This window comes from Zosterops lateralis, assembly GCF_965231275.1.
Source record: "Zosterops lateralis genome assembly, chromosome: 5".
Taxonomy (NCBI): domain Eukaryota; kingdom Metazoa; phylum Chordata; class Aves; order Passeriformes; family Zosteropidae; genus Zosterops; species Zosterops lateralis.
In genome coordinates this window covers 23,162,939-23,182,040 of record NC_139766.1, presented here as the reverse complement: position 1 = coordinate 23,182,040, position 19,102 = coordinate 23,162,939, and the positions used below count along the sequence as shown (strand labels likewise).

The window sequence follows — 19,102 nt, the reverse complement described above, 5'->3', positions numbered from 1 at the left end:
GCACTTGCTATGGACTTGATTAAGCTCTTAGTCAAAGAGGCAATTCCATCTCTCAATTCTGTTGGATAAAGAAAAATAAACCTCCCCTGAAATGCAAAGAATCTATCTGCAAAATACACTTCAGTGGTCTCAGGTCTAATCCAGATTTCTCTGAAATGAAAGCTAACCTTTGAAATGATTTAGAATTTTTGCAACACAAAATTAAAGGCAATTTTTTTCCTGGGGTATATTCAGAACTGAAGTTCCAGGAGGTTCCATTGCTTTACTGGAATCCATTCCTTCCTTTTTTTGACCAGCAAGTGTCCTCTCTCAATGCCTGATGTACTCCTAGGGAGAGGGAGCTGTCTACAAACTATTAATAAGTAAGTTTTTCCTCTTGACTTACATATTAAACAGACCAGGTTTTATCTGGGAAGAGTTAACTATTAAACAGACTTTAAAATCATGTCAAATGGTAAATACTTTCTGTCTTTCAGGGACTGGCAACCTTGAAATTTGACACATCTCTACCTAAGTGGTTTAAGAAAATGAAGGCTTATAGATATTTAAAGAAAGACAGGCAAAAGGCATGGCTTTCATCCAATGTAAGAAGTGTTAAATGATTCAGACCTTCTCTATTTTCCAAGCACTTGCCTGCACCAAAGTATTTGTTCAGTAGATGATACTATGGCAATGGCAAAGAATCTACATATACTACAATCAGTCAAAAGGAACTATGATTTACTAACACATCTCTAGCATGAAAGATTCCTTCCAAAACTCCTCTTCCTCATACTATAGCTGCAAGACCTCAAGAATGAATCCTCTCTCAGCAATGCAGTCATCTAAAATATCTCAATTCTGTGTTCTTCTATTGAGCATGAGTATTGGTTTAATATTCTTATACTACAGCCATACAGGAGAACTTACATGAATTCAAGCTGCACTGCATATTCCTTTGATATGAAGGGGATTTGGTCCGGGGCCAGACGCTTAGCCAGCTGAAGTGCTCTGTCCCAGTGCTGCAAGTCTTTTCGCATCTATTAACAAAGAGCAACATTTTCTGATGGAAGTATCAAATTTCATCTTCTATTCTGAACTTTAAATTATTCTGAATATAAACATTGAGTTAATATTCTAGAAAGATTCAGACAATTTGAGAGACATTCATCCTGAAGGAAGGTCTGTTAGGTTGACCTTGGAAATTACAGGCCTGTTGGTCTCACTTCAGCGCCTGGTAAAATTACGGAAAAGATTATTCTGGGAGTTACTGAAAAACACTTGAAGGACAATGCAGTCATTGGTCACAGACAGCACAACCTCAGGAGAGCAAAGTCCTGCCTGACAAACTTTATTTCCTTTTATTATAAGGTAACCCACCTAGCTGACCAAGGACAGTCAATTGATGTAACCTTTTGGATTTCAGTAAAGCTTTGAATACGGTCTCTTAGAGTGTGTAAAATGTCCAGCCCACAGCTGAATAAACACATCATGGGGTGTGCGAGCAACTGGTTCATGAGTCAGGCACAAAGAGTTATAGTGAATGGAGTGACATCAGACAGGGGACCTGTCACTAGTGGGGTTCTACAGGGCTCCATCCTCAGCCCTGTGCTCTTCAGCATCTTCATAAATGACTTGGACACAGGGCCCAAAGGTATAATAAGTAAGTTTGCTGATGATACTAGGTTGGAAGGAGCTCTTGACTCCCCCAAAGGCAGGGAGCCACTGCAGAGAAACCTTGCCAAATTAGAGGGCTGGGCACTCACCAGCTGCACAAAGTTTAACAAGGGGAAGTGCCAGACTCTGCACCTGGGACAGAGCAACCCTGAATGTGCAGACAGACTGGGGAATGAGATGATGGAAAGCAGTGACATGGAAAGGGACCTGGGGGTCCTGGTCCATGACAAGTTGAACATGAGTCAGCAGTGCCCTGGCAGCCAGGAGGGACAACTCTGTCCTGGGGTGCATCAGGCACAGGATCATCAGCCTGGCAAGGGAAGGGATTGTCCTGCTCTGCTCTGAGCTGGGGCAGCCTCACCTCAAGCCTTGTGTGCAGTTTTGGGCACCACAATATAAGAATGATCTAAAGCTGTTAGAGAGTGTCCAAAGGAAGGCAACAAAGATGGTGAAGGGCCTTGAGGGGAAGCCGTGTGAGGAGCGGCTGAGGGCACTTGCTCTCTTCAACCTGAAGGACACTGAGGGGAAACCTCATCACAGTCTACAACTTCCTTCTGAGGAGAAGAGGAGGGACAGACATCGATCTCTTCTCTGTGGTGCCCAGAAACAGGACGTTAGGGAACAGCCTGAAGCTGTGTCAGGGCAGTTTTACATTGGATATCATTCAGGAAAAGGTTTGCCACCCAGAGGGTGGTTGGGAACTGGAACAGCTCCCCAAGGTAGTGGTCACAGCACCAAGCCTGACAGACTTTCAGTGTGACAGAGCTCTATTTGGACAATGCCCTCAGGTACATGGTACGACTCTTGGGATTGTCCTGTGCAGGGCAGGAGTTAGACTCAATGATCCTTGTGGTTCCCTTCCAATTCAGGATAGTCTATGATTCTAGTCACACAATGGCAAGATCAAAATCATAAAAGGACAAAATTATCAGAAGGTAAAATATTTCAGCATTAACCTAGAAACAAAACCACCAGAAAAAATACACATCTTAAACGAGTACCTCAAGAGCAGCAATAGGACAGGAGGATGCCAAATACAAATCCTGAGCCAGATTAAAATCACTAGTAAACATTGCAAGGTGTCCTGCTAAAAGGTTATGGTCTTCTATTCCCTGTAGAAAGACATAATACAGAAAGTACAGAAGTAGTCCAGAAGAAAATAAATAATGTATAAATAAGATAATCTAGTAAGAAAAATAAAGCAAAGTAGTAAAATAAAATCCTTATATTTTACAATTATGTGTATTGGACTCTACAAACCAGAAAAAGCCTTTACGTGCCACTACAGCTAACACTGTCTAAAACCAGTAATTTGCAGAAGTATAATTTAGAGGTACTATTTCATTTTTAGATGTATAAATACAATCTGGTTTTGTTTTGGATTTTTTTTAATAGAAGTCTTCAACATTTTCTCAAAAATAACAAAAGGAAATAGGAGCCTCCCAATGCCTGAGACATGAATATATTCTGCTGTTCTCAAGCAAATGCAGAAAGAAATACTGTGCAGTCCAGTAGAGACTGCAACCACTTCAAGAGAAAACCAAGTTAACAGTCTGTAGTTTGGACACTTTATCCTTTATGTCCCTTGAAAGCAACTCAACTTCTGTTTGAACAAAAACAACCCCTTCCCCCTGCAACAAAAACCCAAGAATTAAGCAATTCTTAAAGAGGAATTAAATTACCATATTTCCTAGGTAAGACTTTACATTTTACCTTTACTTGCTCTAGTGACATCACCATCCCAGCATTACCAGATGTTCGATAAACTCGTATTGCAAAATCCACCTCCATATGATGTAAGCAAGCCTCGGCCAGCTCATTCCAACAAGACTGGTCATTCAGAAGTTTGCAAACCTCCCACGCTTCTGAAAACCTGTAGAAGGTAAAACACATTTACAACTCTTTAATTTTAGGTATTACTCATTCTCAAAACTCCCTCTCAACATTTTTTTCCTCTCTGTTAGAGAAAACATAAAAAACATTTACTTCTAAGCCATAGAGAGAGATGTATCAGGAAGAAAGGAAAAATATAAATGTGTACCTCACAGTTCTATTTCTCCTGTTTCTACCATACGTTTTCAGGAAACCATCTACTTTCCCCACTCTGGCATTCTTTCCATTATACTGATTTTGCATTGCTTCATTACAGAGGGAGGAGAGCAGTTCTCTGAAACTTCAACCAGTTTCAGAGGAGCCACTCTCACAAAACCCCAAATAAGTCTTGAAAAAATTACTTTAGGCTTTTACTCAACAGTGAAAAAACCCCAGATGAGCACTGGGTCATCTACTTTGCTTTGTCTGGCTGGAGAGCTATATGAACTTATGGATCAATCTGATTTATCAATATTCAGCAGGACACTTCAAAATTAGCAGCATATGCTATATTGAACTCTAAGCACAGAAGAAAACAATTTACACAATATAATTAAAATGTAGATGTACCTTTTCAACATTAGAGTCTGAGTAAGCATTTGTCTCAGCATATCAGGTCCAAAGTCTTTCAAATTGCCAAGGAAACTGTGAGTACTTAAATAGATATTGTTTGTTTTCCCACTCTGAGTCTGACAAGTTAATTCTCCATTATACAACAATAAAGGTTTATAAGAATAGGGGACTTCCGTGCCACCTGCCAAAATAATCCTTGATCCTGGATTCAAAGATCAGAAAGAAAAGAAAAAAAAATCTTGTAAAAATCCCTACATGGTAAAAAGTACAAGAAGCAGCTGAAAACATATATTTGCAGGGCATTAATTCAGGGTCTGTAATTCTGGCAGTCAGCAGCAACTACACAAGCACACATTTTTCAGTAAATATACAGAATACAAAGCTTCTAAACCAGTAAGGTTCTTTTCCAAATATTTGTAGGTTCATTTAAATGCTTCTCTCTTGCAAATATAGAAATGGCTATGTTTACAATTTCAACACTTACAGTGAATGCAAGTTTTGTGACCCTGATGCAAGTTTTGTCATCCTGATACTGAGATTTTTCTCATGAATGCTTCAAAATACAATTGAAGCACATGTAACTTTCAGATTAAATATTATAATAGCTTATGGAGTTGAGACCAAAATGCCTTGAAGCCATACAGAGAAACCAGCAAAGTAACTAGTTTTCTATTCACCAGTTGCACTTCAAACCTTCTGTAGTACTATTTATTTCTCTATGCATTTTATTCAAGACAAAGATTCAGAACATGTTTTACTTTATTAACTAAAATAATCTTTAAGAATAACCTTTTTAAAGAGTTTATGGTACCTTGAATGGCATCCTTATGAAAAACGTAAGTGTATACTTTATCATCATCAAAGGCAACAAAAACACCTTTATCCATTGGCCAGTTTTCCCACAGGATTCCTTTAATGGTTGGTGAGAAGTCTGGAATCTCATATACTCTATCATTTACCTACATATAATGCGAAATTAAAATTACTACCAAGTGACTAAGGCAAGAAACAAAATATTTATCTCAGCTGTGATTAAAAATTTTAAAAATAATATAAGTAGTGCAGAAATATGAAAATTGTTTTAAGAAAAAGTTTCCTTATAAACAGTGATTCAGAATAACACAAGAATTTAAATTTGAAGCAGAGAAAATACACATTATATAAATGATATTTACTATTCTTAAAAAAAAAAAAAAGGTATGGAGGGGGCAGTGAAACTGGCTAAATTATCTGTATTTAAATACACAAACACATACATTTTTGAAAATTACTGATCAGGAACTTAGTATAATGAAATTGTCCTGATCTAGTATGACAGATTTTATTTCCTTACATTACCATTAAATTATCTTCAAGCTTCCTTGCCAATTTCTTCTATCAGCATACATGCTGGAGTGACAGAATCTTCATTTTCTATTAAAAATGCTATATAGTTGAAGAGCCTGCTTGTAAATATATTGTGTTGATATCCCACACTAACTTACTGGACAATAGACAAAGCCATCACTTTTGTCATCTATGAAAGCCATTCTGGTTCCATTGGGATCTGGAAAAACCTTTCTCACACTGACAGGATGTCGGTATTCATTCACACATTGCCAGTCTTCAATGTAGAAATAATGAATAACTCCAGTCTAACAAGAAATAATAGAAAATGTTAATAATTACATCAGTAAGTGGCAAGCAGGTAATTAATTTAGCTGCAGAGTCTTCCATCTTAGAGTACTGAGTGTTCAAAAAAAGTACTTCCAAGAGGGTTTTTTTGCTTCATTCTCACACCCTGTTTTGGGTAGGACAGGAAAAACTTCTGGGGGACAAAGAAAGGATTTGGCAGGTTTGAGGGGTTTTCTGTTGGTTTTGATATTTATCTCCCTCTGCTTTGTGGAGACAAGTGTTTACTGTGCAGTTCTCTAAACTAATGAAATGTCTGTCTCATTGCTGAGAGTAGCCTAACCTTCAAAATAAGCTGTAAAATTTGCTTCCAAGGAAGAACCACACAGTCTTAAGAAGAGAGGCACCTAACTCAGGGAATAAAAACAAACTGATTTGTGATTAAAGGAATATTTTAGATAAGGTGGCTTTTGACATCAGTGGTAGAATTTGTACACATCAAATTGATCAGTTGCAAAATTAGTACTTCAAATTTACCAGTAGCAGTTAAGGTACTGAGGAGGTGGGAAAGGCCTCATCTGCTACAAAAGTCACACTCAAGTTATTAAACTGATTATTAAACCAAAGATAGTTCTGCCTTTCCTCTGGAAGGTCAATACATCAGTCAATATCACAAAGAGCATGATACTACAATGCCAAACGTGCCCTGTAGTGCCAGTGCCAGAAAAGATTAAAATGACAAAAAAACTACCCTCATACATAAAAAAAAAACCTCCGGCAAAATCCATAAGCATGTCTTCATCCTTCTTCAGTGACCTCCTTAATTCCTATCCTTATTGAAACACATAAAAAAAATTCTCCTTGGACAAAGGCTTCAGTAGCAAGTCAAGGCTTTCATTTATCCTATGACACTTCTATACATGAGTACCTTTTTGTCCATGTTTTTCACATCATCACCTAAATCAACAAATTTGCAGGGCAAGTGCTACGTTTTTTTCTTATATCTGGAAGACATTTTCATTGCCAACCCTCTCACTAATGCAATAAAATTAAGTTCTGCTATTAAAAGTAACGTTTTGCAGCAAACACTAGTAAAACCAAAACTTAACCTTCCTGCCAAGGCACATCATATAAATGCAACAGTAAAGGAAGCTGGATGCAATTTTGACTGTATTTGTTTGAAGTTCTTGTATAGAGAATAATCTACTCTAAAGTTCACAGATGCACTTTTTGTTTTGCCAAAAGCATGAGCAGTAATCAAAAAAAAATCAGACAGAAATATATTCCATCTAAAAAAATCTTTTAAAAGAAATACTACTCACATCTGTACCATATATGAGGAAGTCACTAGTTAAAGCGTGGCACAAAATTCGGTATTTATCATCATCTGCTGGGAAAAGTCGAGTTTCTCGTTCTTCCTGAGCACCCAAACCCTCACTTTCTATCTAAATACAAAGAACAAAATGAACTGAAAAACTCCACTGTTAACAATAGGGTATCATAGTATTGCTTATATCAAACTTTTTGTAGAAAATTAGATGAAAAAAAGTTTGCATGCACACCCCTTATGAACCCAGCATATGCTTCTGTCACATTACCAGAGACCTTTAAAATAAAACCCATTAAGTAGCTGATAAGAAAACATTTCTCTTCACCTGTTCTAGTCTAGGTTGTATTTCTACATCTACAGAAATTCAGCTCTATATTTTACTTAGACAGCAAAACTATTCAGAAGAATTTTTATCTCCACTAACTGAAGATCACTGAATTTTATTTAATTTTTAAAATTACATAACTTGTTCAGCGTACATCAACTCATTAGTTCAACAATCCAAACTGCCAGAGCTCTTACCATATGCAACTGGACTTTACCCTCAAATAGAGCAGCAGCATAATCGGAATTAAGGCACATACTTGCTACTGTCCCCAGGTACTCCACATCTTTAAGCTTTTTTACATCTAAAGGATTCAAACAGAAAAAATAAGGTAAAAATATTTTGATTTTGTACAATTCTTCACTTATCTAAATTTGCAGCTGAGCAAGCATATGTGAAAACCTCACAATTGAGCAGAGAGGGGACAAGTCATACATAAAGAGACTTTCTTCTTAGAAGTCAGAGAACTGGTTAGAAACTACAACAGAAACTCTTTTCCTATGCAACTTGGACTAGTATTGTTACAGTTTAATTTACTGTCACTGAAGAAAGGAGGTGCTTAGAAAAACATGAGTTTGAAATCCACTATCTAAAATTTGGACACAGCATAACCAAATTTCCCTTATCCCATACAAAAAACATGAAGATCTACCAAACCAAAAATTTAAACTCTCTGATCATAGTTCCTAGGTACTTTGTCAAACTTAGTACTTTAAGACACAGATATATAATGTCTCAAAAACCTGAAATCCTTCATTGATTAACAAGATGATGTGAAAAAAACAAGCAAGCAACAGTCTACATTTCATGACCAATACCTTGAATGAGAAGTTTTATTTCTATTGCTTATAATGCCTTGCCATAACTGCTTCAGCTTGCAAAAATTATTATCTCATCCTAACAGGACCATAGGCAATTCAAGTTTTTATTGTACAACATGGAATGTCCAGAACTGCTAAACACAATACTGAATTAATAAAATAAGACAGAGTGCTGTGTTAGTTTTAAGAGAACTAAATTTATGCTTACTATTCTCTCCAAGTGCATAAAACCAAGCCCGATTGTTCATTCCTACAGCCAAATGATAAACACCAATAGCAACAAAACTGGGCTCTACTTCAACAGAGACTGTGACTGGCAGCTCCTGTAACAAAACAAACAAAAAAAAATTACAATTTTCATCCACTTTTAATACTTACTTTAATTACATCTACATGAAGTTTAAAAGGAAGAGGTTATCATACGCTCTCCACGTGATTTGCTATGGTGACTTCAAGAAGAGAAGTGAGGTATGCAATCCGTGTACTGCAAGCATCTCCAAGGATTGGAAGCTTTGTCAAGAAAACATGGAGTGATCCTCTTCGTGTGGATACTGCCAACAGCTGTCCATCATCTGTCCAAGCCATCTGATCTACACCTAAAATGTTCACAAGTTTTTGTAAAAAAATACAGTCTTTTCTTTAAGTACTGTAACCAACAAGCAATTATTTTGCTCAAAACTGTGAAAATGGTAGGAATTAATATCTAGAATATATGTATGAATGTACTCAAAGCTAACCAATTAATACAATTCCAAGATCAATTAGAATCACTCAAATCAAACACATAATTTACTAATATAGCATTTTCCTGAGAGTGAAGACTTCACAGAATCACAGAATGGTCTAAGTTGGAAGGGACCTTAAAGGCCACCTAGGTGCAAGTCACCTTCCACCAGACCAGATTACAGATCTGTTACAAAACTGATCAAAACTCTTCCTCTTTTCAACACTGACAGTTCAGGCAGCACATTCAAAGTGATTCATAATACTGGAAGCAGCTGAACAGAATTCCATCTTATTCCCCTTACTGCCAAATCAGTAAGTACTAAATACAGAACTGGTGTTTGTTCCTCAGTGTCAAAAATGTCATTAGAAAAATCATACTCTCACTGATTAATGCCAATATTCCAAGGGAGACAGGGAACTGTTGGGTTGAAAGTATCCTAAATTTCTTAAAAATAAAAAAATTAAAAAAGAAAGGTTCTTAGAAATTAAAATGCTGGAGGCAACCAGGTACTTGACAATAACTGAAGCATTTACAAACACTACATGAGGAGATAAAGGTGGAAATTCACTACTCGAGAAAATTGTTTTGTAATACTGTTCACTGAAACCACAGGCCAAGTCCCATACCTCAGGACAAAAACTGATCAAATATCAATGTTGGTACAAGACATGCTGAAAAGCACATAAAAAATCATGGAAAGAAGCAAAAACTAGTTAAGCATATTACTGCAATAATCTGAATATGTTGTAATACAGATTCAAAACTGCACAACACTAACTGATCAAATATTCTGAGAGCTGTACTTTTCTATACTTTGAATAGGTAAAATATGCTCCCATTTTGTTACAGGTCATCTAATAAATAGGGAAAGCAGGAGTTTTTGAAAAATTCTATATTTACACAGCTTTTCCAACAGCAGCACTTTCACTCCATGAACAGAGACACTGTCAAAATTCCAGTTCACTTAACCTGTAAAATTTTCTATCCTCATGGGGAAAGTTAACATACCTTTGTTTTCATCATCCAGATTTATTATGGCATACATTTCTTTCATATCTGTCAGATCATGGATTTTGATGCTAAAACAAAAATAAAGAGTCAGTCATTCCCACCCATCTAAATCTCAGTCATCATTAACTGGAAAAAACCCAGTCCAATCAAGACAGCCTAATAGAGCAAAAAGTAGAACACAAATGCAAAATGTCCTTAATTTCCTAAAAAACAACACACTATTATCCATCACTATAAATAGTGTATCACTGTATCACAGTACAAAAATATTTCCTCAGAGAACTAAAATTTGAGAAAAAGGCACAAATCCAATTTGAAAGAATTCAGGGTTGGGAAACATAGACTATTTTCCCCTTTTGACCTGTTATATTTTATTTTTAAAAGACATTACTGATGAACACACAGGGTTTGGAACACAGATGCAAAAAATACTTTCAATCCTTCTGCATATAAAAGGGACAGAGTGAAAGTTTACTTATGCTGTCATGTCACTCAATGCAAGCTGAACCACTCCTTAAAGAAATAACCTCTACTGAACAATAGCTCAAGTGCTTGAAATTGCACCATGTTTTGCTCATAGTTACTGCACTCTTGATGTGCAAGTGTCATAAATCAGCAGTTGGTCCTACACAGAGCTGAGGACAGAAACAACAGTTTGACTCCTACTATGACACAGCTCCTCTTTTGCTGAAGAATTCAGATACCACAGAATCAGTGATTAGCAGATGAGGAGGTAAAGGAGTTATTCTATCATATGCACAAAACATTTTGGAAAAATTCCAATATGTTTAATTATTTATTTCCTTAATTGCTCATACTTTTCAACTTTTGTCTAGACTGCAGGTAAGACCAAACACCAGAGAGGAGGATATCAGGTATCAACATACTCAGTAGAGATTTAAAATAATTTTTCTCCTGTTGTTAAGAAGATGTTTATGCTCAATCAATAAATCTCACTTAAGAACTTTTTTTCACTTTTTTGTACCCAAGCAACATAACAGAAAAAGAATGACTCAAAAGGAATAATATGTACTAAAGTTTATTTCTTTTTTGTTTACAATTAATTATATTAATTAAAGTTGCAGAGATTTTTGTCAATAATAACTTCCCCCAACTCTAGGCAGAGGAGCAATTCCACAGAGCAATTCATCTTACTATTTCTAAATTCACTTCTTAGGGAGCCTTGAAGCCTTAGGAAGTATAGCATGAATGCCCAGTAACTCCAGCTCTGGGAGATGAATTCTATTATTTATATATAAAACTACCACTTACCAATTGTCTCCACAGGATGCAGCTTTGTTTAATGACTGTGATATGGCAATGCTGCTTAGATTATCCTTATGATTATGAGCTTGAAAGACTTCTTGTCCTATTTCACGAATGTGTGTAGAAATGACTACAAAACACCCTTGTGAGAAACCAATCATAATGTAGCCATCACCATACCTGTAACAAAAAAGCAACAATTGAGAAAAGAGATCTATTAATGCAATGTGCAAAAAGCACTTTCTTTCAGACTGCTGGAGTATGGTTGATAACTCCCAGTAACAAAAAAAAAAACCCCAAACAACTAAGAAATTATGGGAATCTATACATATCATGTTGAACTACATAATATAAAACAGGTTAAAGGAAAACTATCAAAGATCCTTAAAGGACAGAACCATGTCTGTGCCCAGATGCCTTGTAAGTCATCTTTATTCTCTCCTGTATTCTATAATGCCACTTTATTTTCAGCTAGCTGCACACATGGCAGTGATGCCAGAAGAAAGATTTCTGGTATCTTCATTGAAATAAGCACACCGGAAGACGACAACTTTCATTTCAAGGTTCTGGCCTATGTGGTCCCGTGTCAAAACAGTAACGCCAGTCACTGTGCCCTTAGGGGAACAGCAAACACAGTGGAAGTACCAAAGTGACAAATCTGTGAATATTCTGTTTACTTTTCATAGTGTCAAGTAGAAATAATGAGGTTAATAATGGTTAACCAATAGTTACAGCATGTAAAGACGAATTCAAACAATATCTCATTAGCTCAATTGCAAGATAAATCACTGCAAGGGAAACAGCCCAGGTACACCTTGTTACACATGGTCATACACTAAGAAGCATACAGCTTCAGGTTTTCTTAGAGTAAAGGGATGCCAATTCCATGTTGACTGAACAGGCATTAAAAGACAAGCTGTAATGGTTCAAAAATACAGAAATAATACAGCTACTTTTTTGGTACAGTCATGAAACTTTCAGCTTAGGTTTTCTTCACAGGAACATTACCAATGGTATTGCACAGTAACAAGGCTACAAGGACTTTGCACAGCTTCCCAAAGCAACAAACTAGCTGAAGGACACAACTCCTAGCTCTTTCATCAGGTACTCATCCAAAGAGAGAAAAACCCATAAACTCCTCAGTTTAATCTTCTGCCAAGACAGCAACATATTTTTTGTTTAAAGCTGAGCTTACCAACAGTGATTCTGTTGGAACATACTGTTTTTATAGCTATTGAATCATCAAGTAGAATAGTTAAAAGATGCAAACTACTTTGTGTTCGGAAAAGAATTACTGAAAACTCTACAATACAGCCAAGAAAAATCCAGTCTAAGCAAGAGATAGAGAATTTTGTTTCCAGCATTTATCAGAACTACTTGGAAAATACTCAGCTTCTTAATACTAGAATAATTAATTAAGAATGTTCTGCTCACCATTTGTAGCTTACAATACTGCCGTAAGGCTGCTGAAATTTCAGATCAATTGGGTTATCAGGATCATTCAAATTAAAAAGGAAGAGAGTCCTCTTGCCAACCACTACACTTACCTGCCAATGAATGAAAAGAAAAATTAACATGACAAGAATGGCATAACTTTAAAGTAAGGCCCTATATCTTCACTAAAAGATGAGATTTAAGATTTTGAATATTCCTTAAGAATCTCGTGGATTTGAATTCTGAATTTTCATCAACAGTGGAAGAGATTTTCAGGACATTCCTCTGCATGAGCCAGTGATTCACAAATCTAAATGCAAGCTCAGCAGAACACACATCTCAAATTCAGGACTTTCTCCTACAGAAGTCAGTTCTATTTTCCCAGAAGAAAAGGCACCAGGTCACATGGAGATATCCTGTTAGATTATTCTCACTTAAACTGCACTATTTTGTACTATTTGACTTCTTACTGTGCTTTCCCTGGTTGATACTCTTTCATCAGTCTTCATAACTGAGAACTGCATGTCACTGGGATCTGAGCTGACTGAGGTCTGCAAGAAAGAAGCACAGATTGAGAAATCAACAGTTAATGTAGCACATACTGATGACAAATAATTGCATTATTCCTGCCATGTATACTTTTGCATAAGGACAGACAGGGAAAGTTGCTACTGCATTTAGTACCAAAATCAAGAAAATCACTGGAGAAAACATGACCTCAGTTTGGGTCTTAATGACACGTCAGCATAAAATATACTAGGGAAAAAACGCTCCTTGTCCTTAAAAGCACTAGGATTCAAAAGACACAAGATCCTGTAGGTCCCAGCTTTGTTGGGAACCCGGAGTATTAATGTACAACTTAAAATCAAATGTGCACTATAAATACTACCTGTCTTATAGTATCCCCTTCCTGATTGCTTATAGTAATCATTTTGTCTTCACCACCTAAAGCAAGGAGGTTTTCAATACTCCAACAGCCACAAGTAATCTTCTTTGTGTGTTTACCTGAAAAAGAAAAAAATCTATACAACACAAAGCAAACACAACTACAAAAAAAACATCTGTGATGGAAATATACACTGTTCAGCCACTCAAATACAGATTGTCAGAATGTGAAACAACCTGTTAGAGTAAAAGCCTTTTTTAAAAAAAAATCTGCTCTCAGATGGAAGTCTTTTGACTTTATATGAAAGAGCACAGCCCCTGTTCTTCCATTTGTTTGCATCACATTTCTGGGGATTGTGTTACATCCTTAGCCTTTATGCGCAGAGATACTCTAAGCAGGTAAGAAAGAGTAATTTAACAAATGAACAACCACACAAATCCTTTGCAAGAAAGGTGACACAAGTCCCCCATGAGGCAGTAAGGCAGTATGAAGTATTTGTACATATATACATAACTTAGAATACTCTGGTGAGTACACCGAAGAAGTAGGTGTAAGCTGAGTATGAGCACATTTTTTACCTGTATGTTCATATAGAGAACTGGAAAGGTTCTAATATACATAACTATGTATAAATAAAGGTTGTAATATACATAACTACGTATATTAGCAAAATTCCACTTTCACATGTGCCAGAGTAGTTTCAAACCAGTCCATACCAAGAACAGAAATCTTGCGAGAAGTCTGACGGTTATATATCAGCAAGTTTCCCTTTGTTGTTCCAATAGCAAGTAAAGTTCCAATTCGAGACCATAACAAGAAAGACATTGCATCCCTAAAACAAAGAAAAATTTTACTTTGTATAGTAGAGATTCCTTTCATGTCTTCACATATTAAAACATTTTGCATAAGAAATTCTGCATTTGTCTTTAATTTCTATGAGTCATACAGACCAAGGAGAACTTTTAAATTAAGCAAATGTTCTCTACCAATATCAGAATTATCAAAGTATGCAGAAGATAGTAAAAGTAATACAAAATTGTATGAGGTAATGTAACATGACCCGTACAAATGAAAATGGGTCTGCAAACATCAAGAGTTTTTGATGGAATCACCGGTAATTTTCCAGTCACTTTCTGTATTTTTTTTTTGTACTTAAATAACCCTATGCATTTAGCCAACTCAAAAGTGAGCAGGTGTTGTTCTAGTCAATGTAATAACAATGTTAGAAAGATCTATTTTAACTTCAAGTTTAAGATAGAGCAAGGCTGATTTTGATGTATATTTAAGGTTATACAGATACTACACATCATGTTAAAAAACAAAGAGCCTCTTGAGCAAAAAAATTTAAACCAGAATTTTCTAATTAGTGCAGTCCCTCCCATCTTTTTAAATTTCACCGTAGGCATGCAATAGAAATTTGAAAGAAATCTGAAAGACTGACATGTGAAATGACCTCCAATATATTTGGTTTGCATATAAGGGAGCTTTTATAATTTCAAAAAGGGAAGGACATCAGAAAAGCCTCATTCTCACACTGTTTATGTCTTGGTGCTTATTCTGCTTAAGCAATAACACTGTGACAAAAAAAGGATTAGGGACTTACATTGATATATAATGCTCTAGCAAGACTGCCTCCAGTAAGCAATTTTACTGCCTCCAGTACTAGAGAGAAAGGTCAGGAAGGAACTGCAATTAACTGCAGACTCCATTCTGTTAAGTACCTTCTACAGTTTTTTGGGGTTTTTTTGCTTGCATACTGGTGAGTTACTCTCCTCCCCATAGCGTTTGTTCACACATGAAAATGGTACAATATGGTCTGCTCATTCCTACAATATAACACGTGTATAACATACATCTTAACAAACATAGGACAGAGTTGTTTCCACACTCTTTCCTACAAGAAGAACGTTTATGTAGAATGTAAGAGTTTAGTGGAATAGACTCAAAGAAGCCAAAAGTTTAACTGTTCAACCAACCTCATCTATTAATCCAATGCTTGATGGTTAAGCAGACCCCAGAAGAGTTTAAAGTCTGTGGCCAAATTCAGAAAGGTAAGGGCTTTGTACCTTAGATATCTCCTTCCATCCTAAACTAGTCTACTTTGTGAACAGCACTTTATCCCCCATATTAATCTAAGTGAGAAAAAAATTCTTAGCACCACTGATATCACCTCTTTTACTTTTAAGCTCCCTTTAGCTGGTGTGAAAGACTCAGGAGAAAGAGTACCCAGTGCAGATACACAAAATAAATCACTCATCCTTGTTTCTCCCACAAAGCCATAACATTGAAGACAAGCTCTCTAGAGCTGACACTCAAAAAATAAACAAACACCCTGTAACCCCCAAAATCCCCATCCACAACAAACATTAAAAATCAGCAAATTATATAAAAATGATTTAGCAATGAACTGTAGCATATTAGTTTAATTAGTATATATGAGGACTCCAATAAAAAGATGATTTTGAAATATAGCCTCCACATCAACAAGTCCAAGGGGACTTGTTGGACTAACAGTGGTCCAAGTCTTTAAATACACATTAAAAAATAAATTCTTACCTCATGCCACTGTCTACTTGGCTTGTTTTGTTTGTGATTGCATCCCACAGAAATATGGTGCTAGATTTGTCTGTGATTATTGCTAAAGTATCTCCATCCTTATCCCAGTCCATAGCAACACAGTTACTGAAGAAAAGAAATCACTAAGAATGTTAAAATGTATTTGTAAGTGTACAGAAACAGCCAGAACTATGCAACTGAGTCCCTATTCTTCCTTTCCTTTCCCCTGCAAACCTACGACAGATTGCAGATTTATCTGTAAACTAGTTTTATAGCAACCCCACTCTTTCTCAAATCTCACTGATGACAAAGGCTGAGAGGAAGGTCACAAAAGACACTGCTATATATGTTCTAGGACTTGAAATACTGTCACCTTGATTTTCAAGACACAGCGAAAGTCCTCTGTAAGGTTCTGGTTTGTTAGAAGCTATTCAGAGTTGGGATTATTTTTCCAATAATGCACCAGTCTGTTTTTATGATTTGACTGCCTTTTAAGAAGTTCAGTGTGCCTTCCAAAGTACACAAGTTTTAAAATTTAATCAGAAAAAAATCCAGTAAACTCCCATACTGATGGGATACTCCCATCAGATAAACTCTGATGTGAACCAAAGTGTGATAAGCTGGGAAAAAAAAGACTCACTTCAGAAGTATCATCTTGACCTAAAGCAACAATGCCAATGTGTACATTTATGCCACTGATGTAAACCAAAGGAGTATCTTTCTTCAGCAAAGCCATGACAAGAAACTTTTAGAAAATCAACAGTAGCAAGAAAGCAAGGATATATGTACACAACCTCATTATGATCCTACTTAATGTGATAGGGGTTTTTTTATATATATTTTAATTACAAAATTTGTCTTCTCTGCCAGGTATGTTCACCAGAAATAGTATAGCATCCTACAAATTTCTTGCATTGTCTAAGTATCTTGCCAGAAGAGAAGCACTTTTAAAGAAAACAACAAAGAAAATAAACCTATCTTAGTACCTACCCTGGTAGGCTGATTTCATTTCTCTTCTGACCATGACGATCAAAAATTTTCACAGCACGATCTCCTCTAAAAGAGATTAATATATAGAATAATTCCCTTTCTTAATCAGTAATTTTGATGAACAAATGGAATAAATAGTTGTAGTCTTACCCTGTTACAGCAAGAAAATTTCCTAAAGTTTTCTGCCAAGCAAACTGCACAGGCGAACCAGACCAAGCTTTTTCATACAGACTGAATACTTGCTGGGGGGGAAAAAATAGGAAATGATACATCTTAAAATCATAAGATATAAGAATACTACAATTTCCTAGCACGTTAGCAACTGAGTACTGTGGAGGTAAAAAACCCTCTCAAACAGTCCAAACATAACTTCTGTGTGATTCCAATGAGCCAAAGTACCAAAATCCCACAAAAAAATTCTTTCAGTTTGAGTGGAAAAAATCGGAGTTTCTGCTCCTAGGTGTCTGCACAGAGAACTGTGACTCTACTAAAACTATTATTTTCGCCTCTTAGTTACAAGAATAAGACTCTCCCGTTTTAGTTCAAAGACCACAATGTTAATAGTTCTCTAAATTTAATAGAAAAGTCTGGGACCAAAAAGCATCCTCAGTTTGTAAAACACAGAAAGTTCAACATTCACTCTTATAGAGATAGGCAACCTTTTTGTTACTCTGAATTGCTGGGTCTTAAAAGCTAAGATCTCAAAGCAACACACTATAGAAAGAGATTCTGACTTCCAAGGGAGAAAATTTCTGAATGTCCCTTTTTTTTTTTCACACCCCCCACAGATATTTTTCTGTAATGTGGGTATAAGGTAAAGCCCACAAGTTTGTTTCACAGCTTGCTATCGTGACTTATATCCCTTCATGTCATAAAATAAACACCAAGACCTGCTGTCCACCAAACGCCTGTCGGGCTTGCTCAAGCCTGCCGCAGGTTCCTATCCCTTCCCGAGGCGTTCTTCACACTGAATCTGCATTCTGCTCACCAGAATGGCAAAAATGCAACCACCACATGCCACACTCACAAACGACATCTGACAATGACGTCTGATTTTGAAAAATAATTTTAAGAAATCTTAGTCCAGAGGAAGGCCACCAAGAGGTTTTGAGGGCTGAAGCACCTCTCTGTCTCTGAGGAAAGGCTGAGAGAACTGAGACTGCTCAGCCGGGAGGAGCGAAGCTTTGGCGTGACCTAATTGTGGGCTTTCAGTACCTGAAGGAAACCTACGAGACAGACAGAGAGGGACCATCATAAGGGCATTCAGCCACAAAAGGAGCGGGAGTGGCCACAGACTGAGGAGAGCAGGTTTAGATTAGTTATTGAGAGGTATTTGCTGTGGCGGTGGAGGGGCACTGGAGCAGGTTTCCCGTGGAAGTTGCGGACACCTCATCCCTGGAAGGCCAGCGTACAAGGCTGGACGGAGCCCCGCGCACCCCGGGCCACTGGAAGGAGTCCCTGCCCACCGCCCAGGCGTTGCGACTAGGTGACCTTTAAGACCCCTTCTACCCGAAGTCTTTCCATAAGAAAGTAAACAAACACGGGAGTGCAAGCAAGTACACCAGGCCCCCCTGCCGCTCGCTGGCAGCCCTTCCCGCCGCTCCTCCCTCCCCCGCACAGGCTCCAAGCGCCACCGCCCGCTCCGCGGGGCGGAACCCGCGCCCCCCGCCCGCCCCCGCCCGGGGCCGCGACACCCGCGGCCGCCCAGACCCACCTTCATCGCGGCCACCGCGGGCCGCCAGCGCCGCCACCGCGCATGCGCCGCCCACCCACGGCGCCGCCGTTACCGCGGAGACGGAGCGGGCTGAGAGCGGGCTGAGGGCGGGCTGAGGAGGGCGGGCTGAGGGGGGCGGGCTGAGGAGGGCGGGCTGGGGACGGGCTGAGGAGGACGGGCTGAGGGCGGGCTGAGGAGGACGGGCTGGGGGCGGGCTGAGGAGGGCGGGCTGGGGACGGGCTGAGGAGGGCGGGCTGGGGGCGGGCTGAGGAGGACGGGCTGAGGGCCGCCGCGGCCCCGGTCCCCATCGGGAGGAGCTCTGCGTGCGGC

General features: G+C 37.9%; 1 protein-coding gene across 2 annotated transcripts in view; it reads right to left on the bottom strand.

Annotated features, from left to right (window-relative positions):
- The window catches only part of WDR19 (WD repeat domain 19), a 39,381-nt gene extending 20,553 nt beyond the window's left edge, over positions 1–18,828 (bottom strand). For both annotated transcript variants that reach the window (XM_083861417.1, XM_083861418.1), the window contains exons 1-20: positions 18,773–18,828; positions 17,209–17,300; positions 17,059–17,124; positions 16,069–16,194; positions 14,229–14,344; positions 13,516–13,631; positions 13,097–13,177; positions 12,627–12,739; positions 11,199–11,372; positions 9,924–9,994; positions 8,612–8,784; positions 8,397–8,511; positions 7,565–7,671; positions 7,035–7,157; positions 5,586–5,735; positions 4,913–5,060; positions 4,099–4,303; positions 3,370–3,529; positions 2,658–2,768; positions 910–1,019 (exon numbers count right to left, since the gene is read on the bottom strand). In XM_083861417.1, coding sequence (XP_083717543.1) covers positions 910–1,019; positions 2,658–2,768; positions 3,370–3,529; positions 4,099–4,303; positions 4,913–5,060; positions 5,586–5,735; positions 7,035–7,157; positions 7,565–7,671; positions 8,397–8,511; positions 8,612–8,784; positions 9,924–9,994; positions 11,199–11,372; positions 12,627–12,739; positions 13,097–13,177; positions 13,516–13,631; positions 14,229–14,344; positions 16,069–16,194; positions 17,059–17,124; positions 17,209–17,300; positions 18,773–18,778 — 2,363 coding nt within the window. In that variant the 5' untranslated portion in view covers positions 18,779–18,828. The remainder of the gene's footprint in view (positions 1–909; positions 1,020–2,657; positions 2,769–3,369; positions 3,530–4,098; positions 4,304–4,912; positions 5,061–5,585; positions 5,736–7,034; positions 7,158–7,564; positions 7,672–8,396; positions 8,512–8,611; positions 8,785–9,923; positions 9,995–11,198; positions 11,373–12,626; positions 12,740–13,096; positions 13,178–13,515; positions 13,632–14,228; positions 14,345–16,068; positions 16,195–17,058; positions 17,125–17,208; positions 17,301–18,772) is intronic.
- Positions 18,829–19,102: the final 274 nt, after the last annotated feature.